The sequence below is a fragment of the Stomoxys calcitrans genome, chromosome 4 (genome assembly GCF_963082655.1).
Source record: "Stomoxys calcitrans chromosome 4, idStoCalc2.1, whole genome shotgun sequence".
NCBI lineage: Eukaryota > Metazoa > Arthropoda > Insecta > Diptera > Muscidae > Stomoxys > Stomoxys calcitrans.
Genome location: NC_081555.1, coordinates 185,351,177 through 185,368,512, shown reverse-complemented (window position 1 = coordinate 185,368,512; position 17,336 = coordinate 185,351,177). Strand labels below are relative to the sequence as shown.

The window sequence follows — 17,336 nt, the reverse complement described above, 5'->3', positions numbered from 1 at the left end:
TCTGTGAACCCCAAGGTGGATTAATAAAGGTGGTCTCACGCGAACAGCTGAAAACAGCCGGCCAGTTTGACGCTATTAAGATGCAAGTTCTTTGATTACATTCACAGCAAACCACCCAAATTTTTTGCAAGTTCTCTTTCTTTGAGTCTCTCTTTCTCTCAATTTACCTGCGCACCACAAGGATCAATTTTTCATGATACAAGCCAATGTCGAAATTTTACAACCACAGAAAAAATCAAGCACGGCGTTGACAAAGCGACCATATTCGTTCATAAAAGTGAATCAACACACAGATGTTATAAGATCAACCGCAAATGTTTATAAACCAACAACAATTATGTTGAACAAAATTCCACAGCAGTTCACATTCTGACAACCTCTAGTGCACCATTTTTTAAAAGATTGCAAAAAGATTTTGTGCTCCGCTGAGTATCGAACCTGTGTTCCATTAATCCTACTTTGTGTTTTTAAACGCCTTACCGCATTCTAACACGGCCGCCTATACCCACACAATGTTTTAAAAGTCATTTAAACTTAAGGTTGATATACATACATTTTTTTTAGTTTTTGACAGTACTTGGCATTGCGGATGTCAACTGTTCTCTTTTTACATTCATTCTTTGTTTGCGTTTTCTCCTATTTTAAGGCATTTTCAATTGGCAAATTTGACATCCTTAATGATGTTCATGGCTCCTATCCTCTTTATGTTTTCGTGACCTAACTTTCTATTAGTGAATCCTAGTGTGAATACAAACACTGCCGTGTATTAGGGTGTGCCTCCTAGCCGCCAACCCGCGTATTGTGCCGTATAATAGGGTGTGTCTCTTTGCATCTATCTTGCCACTGCGCACGAACCAGGATTGCCCTCTCTCGCCTGCCCGTGCCGTTCCGCTGTGAACGCGAACAGTGCCATATATTAGGGTGTACCTCCTTGACACCAAACCGTGTATCGTATAGAAAATTAGGGTGATACTTCTTTTGTTTACTCGTTTCGCAAGGGTGTGACCTTACGCATCTTCGTTAACCCGAAGCGTATATTAGGGTTTGCCTCCTAGCCACCAATCAGTGCCCAACCGTGTATTGGGGTGTGCCTCTGAGCCACCAATCTGGTTGATCTACTGAGTATTAGGGTTTGCCTCCATGTCCGTTACCTGCTGTCGAGCCCCAGTGACCAACCGCGTATTAGGGTGTGCCCACTCGTAAGTCGACCCACCGCAACACTCCCCTGATCGTTGAGCTTCAAGACTCCATCAAACCAATAAAATATATACAGCGGTCAAAAAAGTAATCATCATTCAATGTTTTTTTTTTAATAAGTCTACAAAAGACAATTGGAATAAAAACATATTAAACTAATGATGCAGTAGTGCTTGTGTGATATATATGTACACAATTTCATTGTTTTTAAAGAAAAAAATAGTATTTATTGGAACAAAAAGGGCCATTTTACAGCTGAACACAAAAAATTAAACAAAAAAAGTATTCATCATTGCAAAAAAACAAAAAAATAAATAACATAATTTAAAAAAATTAATACTTTGTTATTCGACCACCGCGTCTTATAACTTCTTTTAAACGGTTTGACATCGATTGGACTAATTTAGCGGTTATATTTTGGTCTATATTAGTCCATTCCTCCATTATCACCTGTTGCATTTGACTCTTGCTCGAAAAATTGCGCGTTCTCAATTTGCGTTCGAGATGTTCCCAAAGATGTTCAATTGGGTTCAAGTCGGGACTTTGAGGAGGAGTTTTAATGACTTTGGGGCAGTTATACAGCATCCACATCTTGGTATTTAAAGCAGAATGTTTGGGGTCATTATCTTGATAATATTGAAAGTTATTACCAAGCCCAAGTTTTACAGCACTATCTTTTAAATTCCTCTTTAAAATGTCAATGTAATACTTATGATCCATTACTCCATTAATAATTTCAAGATTTCCCGCTCCTGAAGCCGCCATACACCCCCAAACCATTAAACCACCTTCACCATGTTTTACAGTAGCAACTGTGTTTCGTTCTTCAAGCTCTGTATTTGGTTTTCTGTACACTATGACCTTTCCATCGCACCCAAAAAGATTAAACTTGCTCTCGTCTGCAAAAATGACTGTTTTCCAAAATGATTCGGGCTGTTTTACATACATTTTTGCGAAGTTTAGCCTTTTCACTCGGTTTATTTTATTTATAAAGGGCTTCTTACGTGCAGTTCTTCCTCTGTAACTATGCCTTTTGAGTGTATTTCGAATTGTTTGTGTAGTAACTTCCTTCCCTAAATATTCCATAGTGTTTTTACGAAGAATGGTCGCATTTGTCTTCGGAGTTTTCTGAACTTGCCGCACTAGCCAACGCACATCTCCAACTGAAAGTGCTTTTGGTCGACCAGATCTTGGTTTATTGTCAACAGTTTTCGTTTCTGTCCACTTTCTGATGATGGATTGTATAGTAGATCGTGGTCTATTTAATATTTCACTGATAGTTTTTTGAGTTAAACCATTCCTGTGGTGTTTTATTATCAAAACTTTTACCTCATCAGAAACCTCGTTTTGCTTACGACCCATTTTGACAAAAACTATATTTTCAATGAAATTAAATATTTGCTGTCAAGGGCAAAGCCTCCTTTACTAAATAAAACAGAAAAGGGGGATTCCCAAATAATATTTGAATTTGACTTTGATGATAGCACATCAATGAGGAAACTTTTTTTGTTCTGTTTTTGGTGTTATTATATAAAATTGCATTTTTTGCGCTAATTAAATTTATTTTTTGAATTTATTTTAAAACATATTACGAAAAATAAACTATTGCATAAAACTGCATTATTTGTTTACTTTAAATTTTCTTCAATTACCCAAAATAAGTGAATTTATTATCAATTTTGCTAATGATGAATACTTTTTTTGACCGCTGTAAAACCAAATTCAAAAGCGTTTCACTCTCTCAGTCCAGATCAAATAAATTTCTGTGACAAACGTTGCCCTAGGTAAGCTGAACCCCAGTACCAAGATGTAGCAGTGATATGTATTTCATACAAATGCCGCATATTTTTGTCACTCTATCATACCACTAATAATCATTTCATGTTGGTGATCCCCAAGTTTCCTTTCAACACGTTAAATATTCCTACAGCAAACAACGTTTTTATTTTGAGTTTAACATATATTACAAACCCATATTTCATATTTTTCAAATTGAATAAATATTCGTTCAAAATAGTTTACGAATTTCCCAAATTTGAGTAGCATTAAAGGTTTACGACTGCTACAAATTCTTACTTAAAAAAACAAAATCAGCCTTTAACAGTTTTTTCTATGGGACAATCTGCCATACAATGATGTTAATGGCAACTACCTGAGGTAATAATAAAAGAAATATGCATATGCCATTAAACATCATGCGCAATCGAGAGCAAAATGCATTTCACGTATGCCGCCGACGAAACGGCCTTGTGTGTGCACTAATACACTAACAACACAGGCAACAGCTGAAAAATAAGCAAACAACATTCCGAATACCGTATCGCACACAAGCTTCGCTCAGTGTGATGTACGTATTCCGCGAACAAAGTTATGGACGTTAATAGCAAGAACGAAAAAGTGAAAGCATGTGATATGAAACAAATAATGGGTTTTAATAAAAAAAACAGTTTCTACCATTGCAAATTTAAACAATTATGAAATAATCACCGATTTGTTAGTGCAAATGCATGCAAATGAAAAATTATATTGCTGGAGCAGGCAAAGATGCCCGGTGAAAATATTTTTATACATGGCAAATTTGGTGAGAAATGAATTCGTTCTCTTGTTTCCTTGGATCAAATGTTTTTCTTTTTCTACTCTAAATAAAATTATACATAGGAAGGAATTTAATATGCGTCAACTGCAGCGATATTGCAGAAACTGGTTATCATCACTATTGCTAGGAAGACAACATACAGCATTAGAGATTGGCTCGTCCTGACATTTTGGTAAGCATTAGAATTAAAAGAAAAACATTTGTTCTGTTCTTCCTTTTAATACCCACCACCGATGGATGGGGGTTTATTCATTTTGTCATTCCGTTTTCAACACATAGAAAAATCCATTTCCTAACTTATAAAGAATATATAATTTTGATCGTCGTAAGAATCTAAGACAATCTAGTCATGTCCGTCCGTCTATCTAAATCACGCTACAGTCTTCAAAAATAGAGATATTGAGCTAAAAATTTGCACAAATTCTTTTTTTGTCCATAGACAGATTAAGTTCGAAAATGGCTACATCGGACTATATATTGATATAACCCCCATAAAGACCGTTCCGCTGATTTAAGGTCTTAGGCCCATAAAAGCCACATTTATTATCCGATTGTGTTGAAATTTGGGACAGTGAGTTGTGTTAGACCACTCGGCACCCTTCTTCAATATGGCCCCATCGGTCCATATTTGGATGCAGCTGCCATATAAACCGATCTCTCGATTTAAGTCCTTGGGCCATAAAAGACGCATTATAGTCCGATGTCGCCGAAATTTGAGACAGTGGGTTGTGTTAATCACCTCGACATCTTTCTGCAATTTGGCTCAGATTTAGATATAACTGCCATATAGACCGATCTCTCGATTTAAGGCCTTGAGCCCATAAAAGCCACATTTATTGTCCGATTTCGTCGAAAATTGGGACAAAGAGTTGTGTTAGCCCCTTCGATATCCTTCTTCAATTTGGCGCAGATCGGTCCAGATTTGTATATAGCTCCCATATAGACCGATCTCCTGATTTAAACGTCCTATAAAAGTTTTAGCTTAATAGAATCTCCCGTGGTTTTCATTCTAGAACTTTGAATGCCCATTATCATTGGTTTATATTCCTCAGGAAGACCAGCCAGCATCATTGAACCAACCCATTCTTCATCCAATTTCAAGCCAGCACTTCTAAACTTGTGTGCACTCGCCAATATATCATTTATATATACCTCTGGATTGGTTTTGGTTCATTAACAGAACCTCTGGATAAAACTGACTCTTCTTACTAAACCAGAATCCGCAAAGATTTCATTCAAAGTATCCCATTTTTCTTTGGCATTCTTGCACTCTCGAATATGTGGATACACACATTTGTCCACCAGCATAATAATACCGCATCTGCTACCGTCTCCGCATGAATGTTGTCTTGACCCGCTTGATCTAGAGGTTCTGGTCGGTGGATATCTATCTGTCCGCAAGGTGATGATTTTGACAGTCCCTACGATAACAGCCCAAAAGGTATTGCTTAGACAGCATGTAGTTATGTCTTCGCACTGGTAGGATCTCTGTCTCCTGATGGAGGTGGACCACATGAGAACTGAGGAGGCAGCCCGTCGCAGTTCGAAGATCTGACAGATCTGAATATTATTCCACTAGATGTCACAAAGCTGACGAGACCACACTGGCGTTTACCACATAACGTACGTGGTCAACAAGGTTTCTTTGTCTGCACCCCAAGTGCTGCCGGCAAGTGACTTGCGGACCTTGTTTCTACTTTTGACTTTATCGCAAATTGCTGTGGCGTGTGGGGAGAATGTGTAAGAGCTGTCAAATGTGACGCCAAGTATTTTGGGACATTTCATGGTCGGAATCATTACTCCATCGACCATCACAGTCAGCTCAGCATTCACCTCACTCATATTTGTAGTGAACAATGTGGCTGAAGATTTGGCGGCAGATATCTTCAGATTTCTTGCAGCGAAATATGAAGCAAGTTCGTTGAGGTAGACGTTCAACCTATCGCAGATGTCAACAATGGGTGGGGGCCTGATGCGCTGATCGTACAATCGTCCGCATATGATACGATCTGGATCTGGATACGTCAGCTTGTCATAACGAACATCATAGGCACACAGTATTTGGGCAAGAGCCGGTGCCGCACGGCCTCTCACTGAGAATCTCCACTCGATACCGCTAATTGTCCGCGACTGCAGATGGAGCATTCCACTATCCGCAACTTGTGGACGCGCCCGGTAGCTCGCAGCTAAGTTTCTCGTGACATAAATAAACACCACACAGATCGGATCTCAATGTTCCAGCCTGTGTGGTGCTTACAGCTACCCCGTGTCGGGTGCTATATGGTGTTGTGGTATGGTGGACGGCGCTTCAAAAGTCCACCTACTGTTTAATAGTAAACCGCATCCAAAGAATGGATTGCACTGAGGACGACACCATCTGATGCACTGAATACTACATCTAATGCCCCTGGTCATTGTGACTAGACAAATTGCTGCGACCACTACAGTGAAGCCGACGTTCCAGGCAGTGTGAATTACACCCTGCCTGAGCCGCTTTTGCACAAAAAGTACTGTACCACTATTCCTGATAGAACCGATTGAAATTACGATATCCCTGGTAATAGAAGATACATAGACTACTACACGGATGGTTCCAACCTAGACGACCAGATGGGCTTTGGGGTGTACTCTAAAGATCTAGAACTGGTCATATCGAAAAGGTTACCCGACCACTGCAGTAGTATCAAGCGGATATCCTTGCAATTAATGAAGTGATTGAATGGCTAAGATATAATGTCATAACGACGATTGGCATAAATATCTTCTCAGACAGCCAGGCAGCCATAATCCCTCGAGAATATTTTTGAACACAAAAACCGCCCACGACTGTCGCAGATATCTCAACAAGATGACTGAACCGTTAGAAAATTCACCAGGGAATTATAAACAGACGTCTCAGTCATTGTGTCCGTCATGACAGTTCACTGTTTAATCGCAAAACATGCTGACAGACTGAAGGTTGCCAGTAACGACTTTTGCAGAAGCTGGTTTGGTTTGGCCTAACCTATAAATTGGTTTTGAAGGAGAAAGGAAAAGTGAAACCGGGAACTGACCACACAGTTACTTCTTTATTTATTGATTTGGACAAATCGTAATATTAGCAAAGCATGTATGTAAATACATAAGTTAACAAAATAGAGTGCGAGCTCGATTATGGCAATTGCGGCTGTTATAACAGCAACTTTAGCGATAAACAAAATGGTAGATTATCAATGTAAAACATTTGCATATACCTACATACAAATTAAAACCGACTATAAGAAATTGGTAAAAAAAAGACCTCATGCAGTAATCCGATGTCATGATGATTATATATCAACTTTTGTACGACAGTGACAAAGATGCAAATTTGAAACTCAAATTGGCGCTTAGAAACTGCTCAAGACCTTAAATCGGAAGATCGCTTTATTCAAATTCGGACGGCTTTTCATTGAGTGCATAGTTAAGGCTGGGGAGCCAATTGAATTTTCATATATGAATTTGATTATGTGTAAAGTTTTTATATACATGTAGGTATAAGTTTTTCTATTTGGGAATATATTCTTATAGCCTGTTTGTCGATGTCGAATAGTTGCCTTTCGTTCGTCTGGGCTTCTTTTTCCCATCTCTTTTCGTCTATATAGACGGTTTTTAGCATCTATTTTTGATGTATTATTGGCTCTTTTGACTTTGATGAATCTGTTTATACATACATCGAAATTCTTCCCTTTTTGCTCTAATTGCAGTTTAAACAAACTCTTGAGTGACGCAAAAAATTTGTTTCGAGATAGACAAACAAGCCATTAGTAATGCGTTTTTGGCCGCGAAGGCTTTTGTATTGCTATCAGAAGTTGATACATAAATAAATAAATTGGAGCATAAATATAAAGGGCGCTTTATCAAGATATAGGTGATTTTTCGAATAAAAGCTGTAGAGACGGCCGGGCAGACGTGGCTAGATCGTCCTTGAATATTAGGATGATCAAGTGCGTATATTTTGTAGGGTTGAACAAAATGGGCAACACTTCGGTGGTAGGTATAAAAACAATTGCCGCATATTTTTGGCTTGTGGAACATTTGGTGGGTTTCGGTCAGGTTTGGTAGGATTTTTCTTAAATTTTGGTACAAAATAATTTTCTTTAGTGGCACCACTGGCTAAAGACGCAGTAAAAACTTTTCAATTCCCAGAATTACTTAGTATGTTCTATTTTTTCAAATAAAAGTTCATTTTCTTGTATCCACTTGTTGGCGTTGTCTAATAAGCCAGATGCTGCTTGAAATTCTGATATAGATAAACCAGATCCCCCAGTACGTACAAATCCATTCGGGGTTTTATTCAAAATACCGACTTCTTCCAACTCCTTACCGTTAACGGCAGTATTTAATCGGAAATTCGATATATCCAAGTGATGCAATAGCTTATCCATTTTAGATTCATCTACCTTCAGATTCAGAAATTTACTTATCTTTTCAATAACGCCGGGGAGGTCTCTGGTCATTTCCTCATACTGCAGATATAACACATTGCACTGGTTTCTGTATTCAAAAGCCTCTCGTATGTGGCTGTAATAGGGCATCCAGGGACCTAAAAAGAACTAAAAGTTACGTTTCTTTTTCCACGTTGCTCTCCCTGGCTCACCTAATCCTTTTTGGAAGTAATTCCAATAACGCTTAAAGTCTCCCACATATCCTTGTGTGCGGTAAAGCCGGTTCAGGTGATAATAAGAAACCGCAACATCCATTGCATTGCGTCGGGCAACATAAATTATCTTGATTACAATTATCATTATCGGTTATGTTGTGCAACCTACCATCGGGAAAGCCTACATGTTTTAGCCCTGACTACAATATTATATGTGTAGTACTAGCAAGGCAGTCAGTCGTGTTTCGCAGTGAAAATTGCAAATATTTTTTCACAATTTTTTTATAGCATCATTTGAAGCAAAAAATATGCCAATGAACTTCAGTGAGACATTCTCACAATATTTATTATAAAATTTTAATGCAATGCAAATTTGCCCATAAATATTCCACTAAGGAACAGGCGCAAACTTCTCACATATCAATGATTGCTGTCCGACTCAAGTTTAAGCTCAATGATAAGGGGCCTCCATTTTATAGCCTAGTCCGAATGGCGTGCCGCAGTGCGACAGCTCTTTGGGGAGAAGTTTTTACATGGCAAAGTACCTCACAAATGTAGCCAGCATTAGTGAGGGGATAACCGCCTCTGAAAAATTTTCTGATGTTTACGTCATAAACGGAAAATTAATAAATCCATTTATTTTCACCGTAATAAACTTATTTATTTTCACTGGGAAACTCGAATAAACAATCGGATTTAATTAGCTTCTCTCATAACGTCAACTTTCGCGTACTTTGTATTTATAAACGTCAATTTTTACCCAATTCGTATGGCATATATGTACATATTTTGAATGAAAATTTAAAAGTTTAAATTTATGAATTGAGATTTGAGAATCCTATAAACAAGTCGAACCTGCTATGGTGATTTCTTAATAACAAGCTGAACCTATTTCCTTGAACCGCTTCCCTTGTTCTAGGCACCGGTGTTGGTTGTAGGTGTTATTATAGTATCAGAAGAAATATAGCAGAACTAGATAAAGCGCACAAAGCAGAAATTAGTTGTGCGAAATTTCGAGCGCCTAGCTTTGCGTATTTGATAAGACAGGCAGACGGATGGACGGACATGACTAAATCGTCATAAAAATTCCAGACATTCAAGAAAATACTCAAATTCCGGGCTCTCATTAGCATTGAAATGAAGAATAAGTAAAATTAAGTCAAAAATGAGGAGCCACTAAAGGCTACTGTGGCTGCTATGGCCTTCTTCAAGGGTCAGTTTGATTGTGGAATTTTATTTCAGTGACTTAAATCTTTCCTTCTAAAAAATATTCATTAAGCTCTACTTTCTTTAGAAAGGAAAAACTATAGAAAATACACATACCTATACTCTTTAAGGTCTCAAATCAAAATTACGTTGAGCTACAAGTGCTGTAAATGGCTACCAGGTGAACCGCCTCCCATTGCACCTGAAGAAATCGAGTAGTTCTAGCTCAATTACGTTCCGGCAGATGCAGCCGCCTCAACTCCTACAGAGCAAGGATTGATGCCGACGTGCAAGATGCATGTCCCAATTGCAACCAGGGACCGCACGATACACGTCACCTGTTTAACTGCCCGACCAGACCCAGATCCCTGTGGACGCACCCCATCTTAGTCACAGAGTTCCTGGGTCTTGACACTCAACACTGCTACAACAATAACAACAAGTGCCGTGACGAAGTTAGTATGGTGGAGTGCATAAAAATGTATTCATCGGATTTATATCCAAATCTTTCTTTCTTCCTTCGAACACCAATATACCCGAAGCTAAAGAATAGTAGCGGTACTACCACTGACAGACGAACGGATGAAGCGACGGGCATGTTGTGATCGTCTTAGAATTTCTACATAACAAAATGTCTTGGGAAAAAGATATTTCAATGTATTGCAAACGGAATGATCCGTTCGTCCTGCTATGATGGTGGATATAGAAATACTATTGTGTGTGTTGTGTGCTTACTTACTTTACTTCTCTCTTCCATTACACTTGGTGGTAATAGAGAAAACGGAAAATGAGACTTGATGAATCGTCTCTCAGTTTGTGGTATCGTCGACAAGAGTACATATCCCGGAGTGGAAATACACTCTATAAAATCCTGATTACCCTTCTTACCCGCATTTTCCTCCAGAAATTGCCTCTTCATCTCAGGATGGACAAACAGGTGAAATCTGCCAAATATTTTAATAAATTGATGGCCAAATATATTCATTTGTTGGGTTGTCTAAACTCACTCAAAGAAGGGAAAACGTTGTGTTAATGGTATCCGTTTGGCTGTTTCAAAGTCAAGATTGTTGGCGATTAACCAAACCAGTTCCTGGGTCCATGTTGTCCCCGAACGAGGAAATGTTACTATCCAAACATCATCGTGTCGTGCTTTGAAATTGTAATAGTTTTCGGCTTCGCTTTTATACTTATACGGAAAAAAGTATTTTTCAGGTCCAACTTGCACAAAACCCGTCTTCTCACCTAAAGTTTACCAATTACTTGTAGTTTTAAACATTCATTTAAATATCAGAGACTTTGCCCGTATACCATGGAAGTATTGCAGGAGCTCATTATTGGTTTCCTCGTTAAGCATATTGATTTCGAATGGAAATTTCAAGCCTTTCATTATGTCCCCCATTGCGGATTAAAATGGATGCACTCCTCTACGCTTGATATAATGTAAGAATATTTATTATGATTATGATTAGACTACGTTTAGACTATGTCGACAACTATTAGTCTATGCTAGGAAGGCTGTTATTTATAACATACCACGACCACCTCCACTACACAGAGAAATGAGCATGGCTATATTTATGTGTGTCCATGCTTGCAGTGCAACCTGTTCGTCAACTTTCTTTTTCGAGTAATCGCACATCTTGTATTCTTTTTCAAGACATAATTGTGTTAAGAAGTTAACGAGCATTTTTGCCAAATATAGTTTGTATGTAACATGCATTATGTACTATCACCCGCAGGTGGACTTGGCTAAACTTCTATATTTTAGGGCCTTCAAAAAATTACAGTGACACATTTGAAAAATATCGAACATAATTCACAGTTTATAGTTTAACGTCGTCTTTTCCAGTAGTTTCTCGAGCTATGTGCATTAAATTTTTGTCTATCGAAGCCGCAATGTTGCAATACACGTAGGGTCAGATTCTGTCAATTATAAAATAACGTGTGATTGTTAAACTATCCGTAAGAATAGTGAATTGGATACCAAAGACTTAAATTTAACTCCGTTCCACATTGTTCATATTAATTATTTACTTTAATACATCTTAATTACCAAACTATCGAATGCATATGAGAAGCATACCTCGAAATTAATGAAATTCCAAGGGGTTCCCCTCATTGGCTTCGTACACATATTAACGTTACTGCTTCTAAAGCATTTTAAGAATATCGCTAAAAAGACACATGTTTCCCAATCATGGATATATGGTCACGGTTAATCAATTAAAACAAAAATACAGACGAATGGAGGCCACCGCCTATGACGCTGAACGCGCCTGGATTCGAATCCTGGCGAGACCATCAGAGAAAATTTTTCAGCGGTGGTGTTCCCCTCCTAATGCTGGCAACATTTATTAAGAGGTCAGCTAATGCAAGAAGACGAAGAATGTTTCGAATTGTTTTCAATTCAAAGGTTTTATTAGAAGTAACAAGAAGATATTTCACAAATGAAAAATATGTATACTATGTGAGAAATTACTTCAAAGACTACCTTGGTAAAACATAAAAAAATAATAAATGAAAGTAACAAAGTGTTATTGTTAAAGTAAATCCAATACCCCTTCTCAATAACACTATATAAATATTATTTAATTAATCCGACAAGTTCTTTGAGTGTTCTCAATTTTATGTTGCCTAATGGCTTAGTTAACATATCGGCAATCATAGTAGCCGTAGGACAGTACTTATATTCTATTTCATTGGAATTCTTAACATCTTTAATATAAAAGTATTTAATATCAATATGTTTGCAGCGTGGGTTAATTCTTTCCGAGTCTAGTATTTTTAGACAGCTTTGATTATCTTCATATATAAGTGGCTTTTCGATAAGATCAATTTTGAAATCCTTCAGCAATTGCTGCAACCATATACACTCTTGTGTTGCTTCCGCAAGTGACACCAACTCTGCTTCAGTTGATGAAAGTGATACGATGTTTTGTTTTCGGCTTGCATAGCTGATAGTGGCTTGACCAAGTTTGAATAAATATCCACTAGTTGACTTGCGATCTTTGTTGTCACCTGCCCAATCGGCATCTGCATAACCCGTCAACTTTACGTCTTTTGTGCCTACACAAAGCTTTTCACATCGAGTCCCTTTCAGATATTTGAACACACGTTTCACTTCATTCCAATCCCTTTTGGACGGCTTGCTTACTTTGCGCGATAAAATAGAAACGGCAGCAGAAATATCTGGCCTGGAATTACCAGCCAAGTAAAGTAGTGAACCAATAGCCATGCGATATTTGTTGTCGGTTTCCAATTAATCTTCATCTTTTATTTCTTTGAAGTAGCCTGTATCTAGCGGGATAAGTGATGGTTTTGCTTTATCAAGGGCATACTGGTTAATAATTTTGTCTATATATCTAGTTTGTGATATATAAAATAATCCATTATCATCTCTTGATACCTCCATCCCTAGATACAATTTAAGTTCTCCCATGTCTGTTACTTTGAATTTTGACGATATATAAGATATTACTTCTTGAACAATATCATCGCAGTTGGCTGCTACAAGTATATCATCTACGTACACTAGGACGTATACGTAATTACCAGACACTTCCTTCACGTACAAACAATTATCCGCTTTTCCCCTTCTGAATCCGAAATTTGTGAGCACATCATTAATTCTTTGATTCCAACATCTAGCGGATTGTTTGAGCCCGTAAATACTTTGGTTTAACTTACAAACCAGATTCTCTTTTCCTTCCTCGATGAAACCTTTTGGCTGTTTTATAAAAATTTCTCTGTCAATATTCCCGTTCAAAAACGCCGTTTTTATATCAATGTGATGAACTTTCAAATTGTTATGTGAAGCAACAGCAAGTAATGTTCGAAAGGTTGTGTGTTTCACAACTGGAGCAAAAATATGGTCGTAGTCTTCACCATATTTCTGTGAAAAACCTCTTGCAACAAGTCGTGCCTTATATCGACTTCCTCCGTCAACCAAAGTTTTTATTTTAAAAATCCATTTGCAACTTATAGCTTTTCTGCCTTTAGGTAATTCTACCAAATCCCAGGTGTTATTGTTGTACATGGACTGGATTTCATCTTTCATCGCAAGAATCCACTTTTCTTTCTCTGGATGGTTCATAACTTCCTCGTACGTTTGAGGTTCTGATTTCATTGCTGTCATATTCGCTTCATATCGCTTGGGCTTCTTACCTTTTGTTGACCTTAGTGAAACCCTTTTTGGGGTAACTGCATTTTCTTCTTCATCTTCTTCGGAAGTAAATGAATCACTTGCGGTTTCGAATGGTTCATCTCCTGATGCAATTTCGATGGCATCTGGTATCTCATTTATAACTTCTTCGTTGTCATTTGATGTTTGCCCGATTTCGCAAATTTCTTCGAATGTAGTTTCCGCAAATTCAACTTTCGACTTGTCTTCTTCCAAAAAACTTACGTCTCTACTTATGATAATGGTGTTATCATTGGGATCCAGCAGACGATAACCTTTTGTTTCATCAGAATATCCCACAAAGATGTATTTTCTTGCAACAGCATCCAGCTTTTGGCGCTTCTTCTTTGTGACGTGAGCATATGCAACAGAACCAAAAATCTTAATATGTTTCATGCTTGGCTTTTTCGAATGCCATTCCTCATAGGGTGTTACTTCGGTTGCAAACGTTGGTAGACGATTTTGTAGATAATTTGCAGTGTTAACTGCCTCTGCCCAATATTTCACATCCATATCCGCATCAAAGAGCATGCATCTTGCCATTTCCATTAGGCTTCTGTTTTTCCTTTCAGCTACACCATTCTGTTCGGGTGTATATGGAGCAGTTAACTCGTGATGAATCCCTTTGCTATTTAGAAATGATTTCATCTCCTTGCTGCAAAATTCTCCGCCTCTGTCTGTCCGCAAGGTTTTCATACGCTTACCAAATTTTGTTTCAGTGTATGCCACAAAATCTTTGATTTTATGAATTGCTTCCCCTTTATTTTTCAAAAAATAAACAGTACAATATCTGCTCTTGTCATCAATTAGGGTCAGAACATAGCGATTACCAGTTGGTGTGCAATTTCGCATGGGACCACACAAGTCACTGTGTATTAAGTCGAGTGTGCTTTTTGCGCGATTTTCTGCAATCTTCGGAAAGGGTTTCCGGGTCATCTTCCCTTGTAAACACACTTCACACTTACTTTCACAATTGCATCTCTCCAATTGTATCCCAGCCATTAGTGACTTATTCACACCAGATTTTATTGCATTCATATCACGGTGACCAAATCGACGGTGCCAAGTGTGAATACACGACGTCATCATAGCCGTATGTTTTTCATCCATTACAAATAGATTTCCGCTTAATGTAGCACTAGCATACAACTCACCTTTCAGAGTTATCAAACACTTCTGTCCTTCGAATTTTATTTTGAAGCCTTGCATTGTCAACTTTGGGACTGATAACAAGCTTCCCTCTAATTTCGGCATAAAAAGAACGTTTTTCATTTTAATTTCCTTATGTAAACCATAAAATATTCCTTCGCCAACACCATTGGACTTCAAAATTGTACCATCAGCTAGATAAACATCATTGGCACAATTTTTATCAAGCTCCGTGAAAAAGCTCTCGTTACACGTCATATGGCAAGTTGCAGCCGAATCTATGAACCACATGTTCTCATTTCGAGATGAAGCGGCAACAAAACACGCATTTGAGTCCACTTTTGACGTATATTTAGCATTTTCTCTCTGCTTATTTTGACGTTGATTGCAATTTCTTTTAATGTGTCCGTTCTTACCACACTGATAGCATTTCGGGTTATAACTTGGTTTCTTGCTTCTGGTTTTCAGCACAGCTTCTTGTCCGATAAATGCACCATTTCTCCGTTTTGCCTCTTGCGTTAATTTTTCTTTTACCATCTCCAATGTTAAATCCTCTTCCGGGCGAACTTCCAAGGCTGACACCAAGATATTATAATCTTCCGGCAAGCTTCCAAGAAGGAAAGACACGACCTTATGCTCAGGAAATTCTTCTCCGAGATCCTCCAATTTACCCACAATTTCCAAGAATTCTGAGATGTGACTCTCCATCGACTGGCTTTCGTTCATACGCTTCGATGATAGCTGTCGGAGGAGACTGACACGGTTGCTCAAATTTGACTTTTCATGTTGTGTCTTGAGGGCATTCCAATATGCTTTTGCCGTTGTTAGCTTTCTTATATGAATTTTTTGTGAATCTTCTATGGACAATCCAATCACAGCACGAGCTTTACCATCTTTTAGAGTCCATGCTGCCTTCGGGGATTCAGGTATGGCGTCCGTAATATGATTCCACAATTCCCTTTCCAAGAGAACCATTTCAACATTAAATTTCCAGGAATGGTAATTATTGGTACTTAACTTGGGAAATGTTAGTTTTAAATCCATTTTCAGCTTCCTTTTATATTTTTTTCTTTGATGATTATTGTTCTGTTCCCGAAAGATTTTAGCGTAGGCCCATAACCTATTAAGAGGTCAGCTAATGCAAGAAGACGAAGAATGTTTCGAATTGTTTTCAATTCAAAGGTTTTATTAGAAGTAACAAGAAGATATTTCACAAATGAAAAATATGTATACTATGTGAGAAATTACTTCAAAGACTACCTTGGTAAAACATAAAAAAATAATAAATGAAAGTAACAAAGTGTTATTGTTAAAGTAAATCCAATAACATTTGTGAGGTACTATGCCATGTAAAACTTCTCGGCTATAAAAAGGAGGCCCCTTATCATTGAGCTTAAACTTCTGCACTCATTGATATGTGAGAAGTTTGCCCCTGTTCGATAGTGGAATATTAATGGGCAAAATTTGCAATTTACAGTCGAATGGTTTAAGAATGAGTGGGGATTTTTCCCTAAAACGTATTAATTTATATGCGTTTTTTTTATTTATTTATTTGCTCAAATATTAGCCAAGCCCTAAGACCTTATTTGACAGTGCATTAGTCAAATAAGGTCTTAGGGCTTTAAGTTAAAATATTATAAAAAATTTTTCTTAAGTATATATATTCAATAATGAATGACTACTCAGTTGAAACAACTTTAATGAAAAAAACAAAAATTTTATTTATAAATTACAGGGAACAAGATACGAATTAACACAAAAAATAATTGGTGAATGGTTGACTACTCTAATAACTGCAACTTGAAGTAGCTGAACACAGCAATTAAAATTCTAAAATTCTAAAATTTTATATCAATAAATATATAAGTTATGGCTTTTATGTGTGTTTTTAAGTAACCCTAAAATCGAAATGAACTAAGATACTTTTAGTTTAGCATTTTATAAAATATTTCCATAAGTATGAACACTTAATAATGGACGAAAAACTACTCAATTGAGAGAGCTTAAATGAAACATCAACAATAATACTAATAATAAATTACACGAAAAACAAAAGATTTAAAAGAAGACAACAAATCACTTGATTAATGTATGAGTACTCGAAATACGTTATGCAACCTAAAGGAGCTTAACGCAATAATTATATTTTTAAAATCAATAAAAATATATATGTTGTTTTTAATAGTTTTTTTTTTGTTTTGTGCAACCCTAAAAACAAAATGAACTAAGATACATCTCCAAAATATGTGCATAGTTAAGACAATAGAAAAAATTAGGAAAAGAAAAACATTACAAAATATTAAAACTGCAAAATTTAAATATTACGAAAATTAACATACAACTTTTTACGAAAGGTTACAAAGGACATATTGAATAATTTAAGGGGA

General features: G+C 37.2%; 1 protein-coding gene and 1 long non-coding RNA gene across 2 annotated transcripts; one reads left to right on the top strand and one right to left on the bottom strand.

Annotated features, from left to right (window-relative positions):
- The first annotated feature begins 3,550 nt into the window (after nt 1-3,550).
- Nucleotides 3,551-17,131, top strand: LOC106082441 (uncharacterized). Its single transcript, XR_001220507.2, has 3 exons — nt 3,551-3,778; nt 3,856-3,965; nt 16,685-17,131. It is a non-coding gene; the product is annotated as an uncharacterized LOC106082441 (long non-coding RNA).
- LOC106082440 (sulfotransferase 1C4) lies at nt 7,576-11,224 on the bottom strand. The gene is made up of 6 exons (XM_013244945.2): nt 11,154-11,224; nt 10,929-11,049; nt 10,628-10,862; nt 10,360-10,564; nt 8,412-8,541; nt 7,576-8,357 (listed from the first exon to the last, which is right to left on the bottom strand). Exons 2-6 carry the CDS (start codon nt 11,017-11,019, stop codon nt 7,963-7,965), a joined length of 1,056 nt encoding a protein of 351 aa, XP_013100399.2. The 5' UTR covers nt 11,020-11,049; nt 11,154-11,224; the 3' UTR covers nt 7,576-7,962.
- Nucleotides 17,132-17,336: the final 205 nt, after the last annotated feature.

What these genes read in the sequence shown, in the direction of transcription:
- LOC106082440 (XM_013244945.2), bottom strand. Translation starts at nt 11,019, where the DNA reads ATGGGGGACATAATGAAAGGCTTGAAATTTCCATTCGAAATCAATATG. An exon ending in GCTCCTGCAATACTTCCATG is followed by an intron (nt 10,863 to 10,928) that starts GTATACGGGCAA and finishes GGTAAACTTTAG; the next exon opens with GTGAGAAGACGGGTTTTGTG. An exon ending in CAACGTTTTCCCTTCTTTGA is followed by an intron (nt 10,565 to 10,627) that starts GTGAGTTTAGAC and finishes AATATTTGGCAG; the next exon opens with ATTTCACCTGTTTGTCCATC.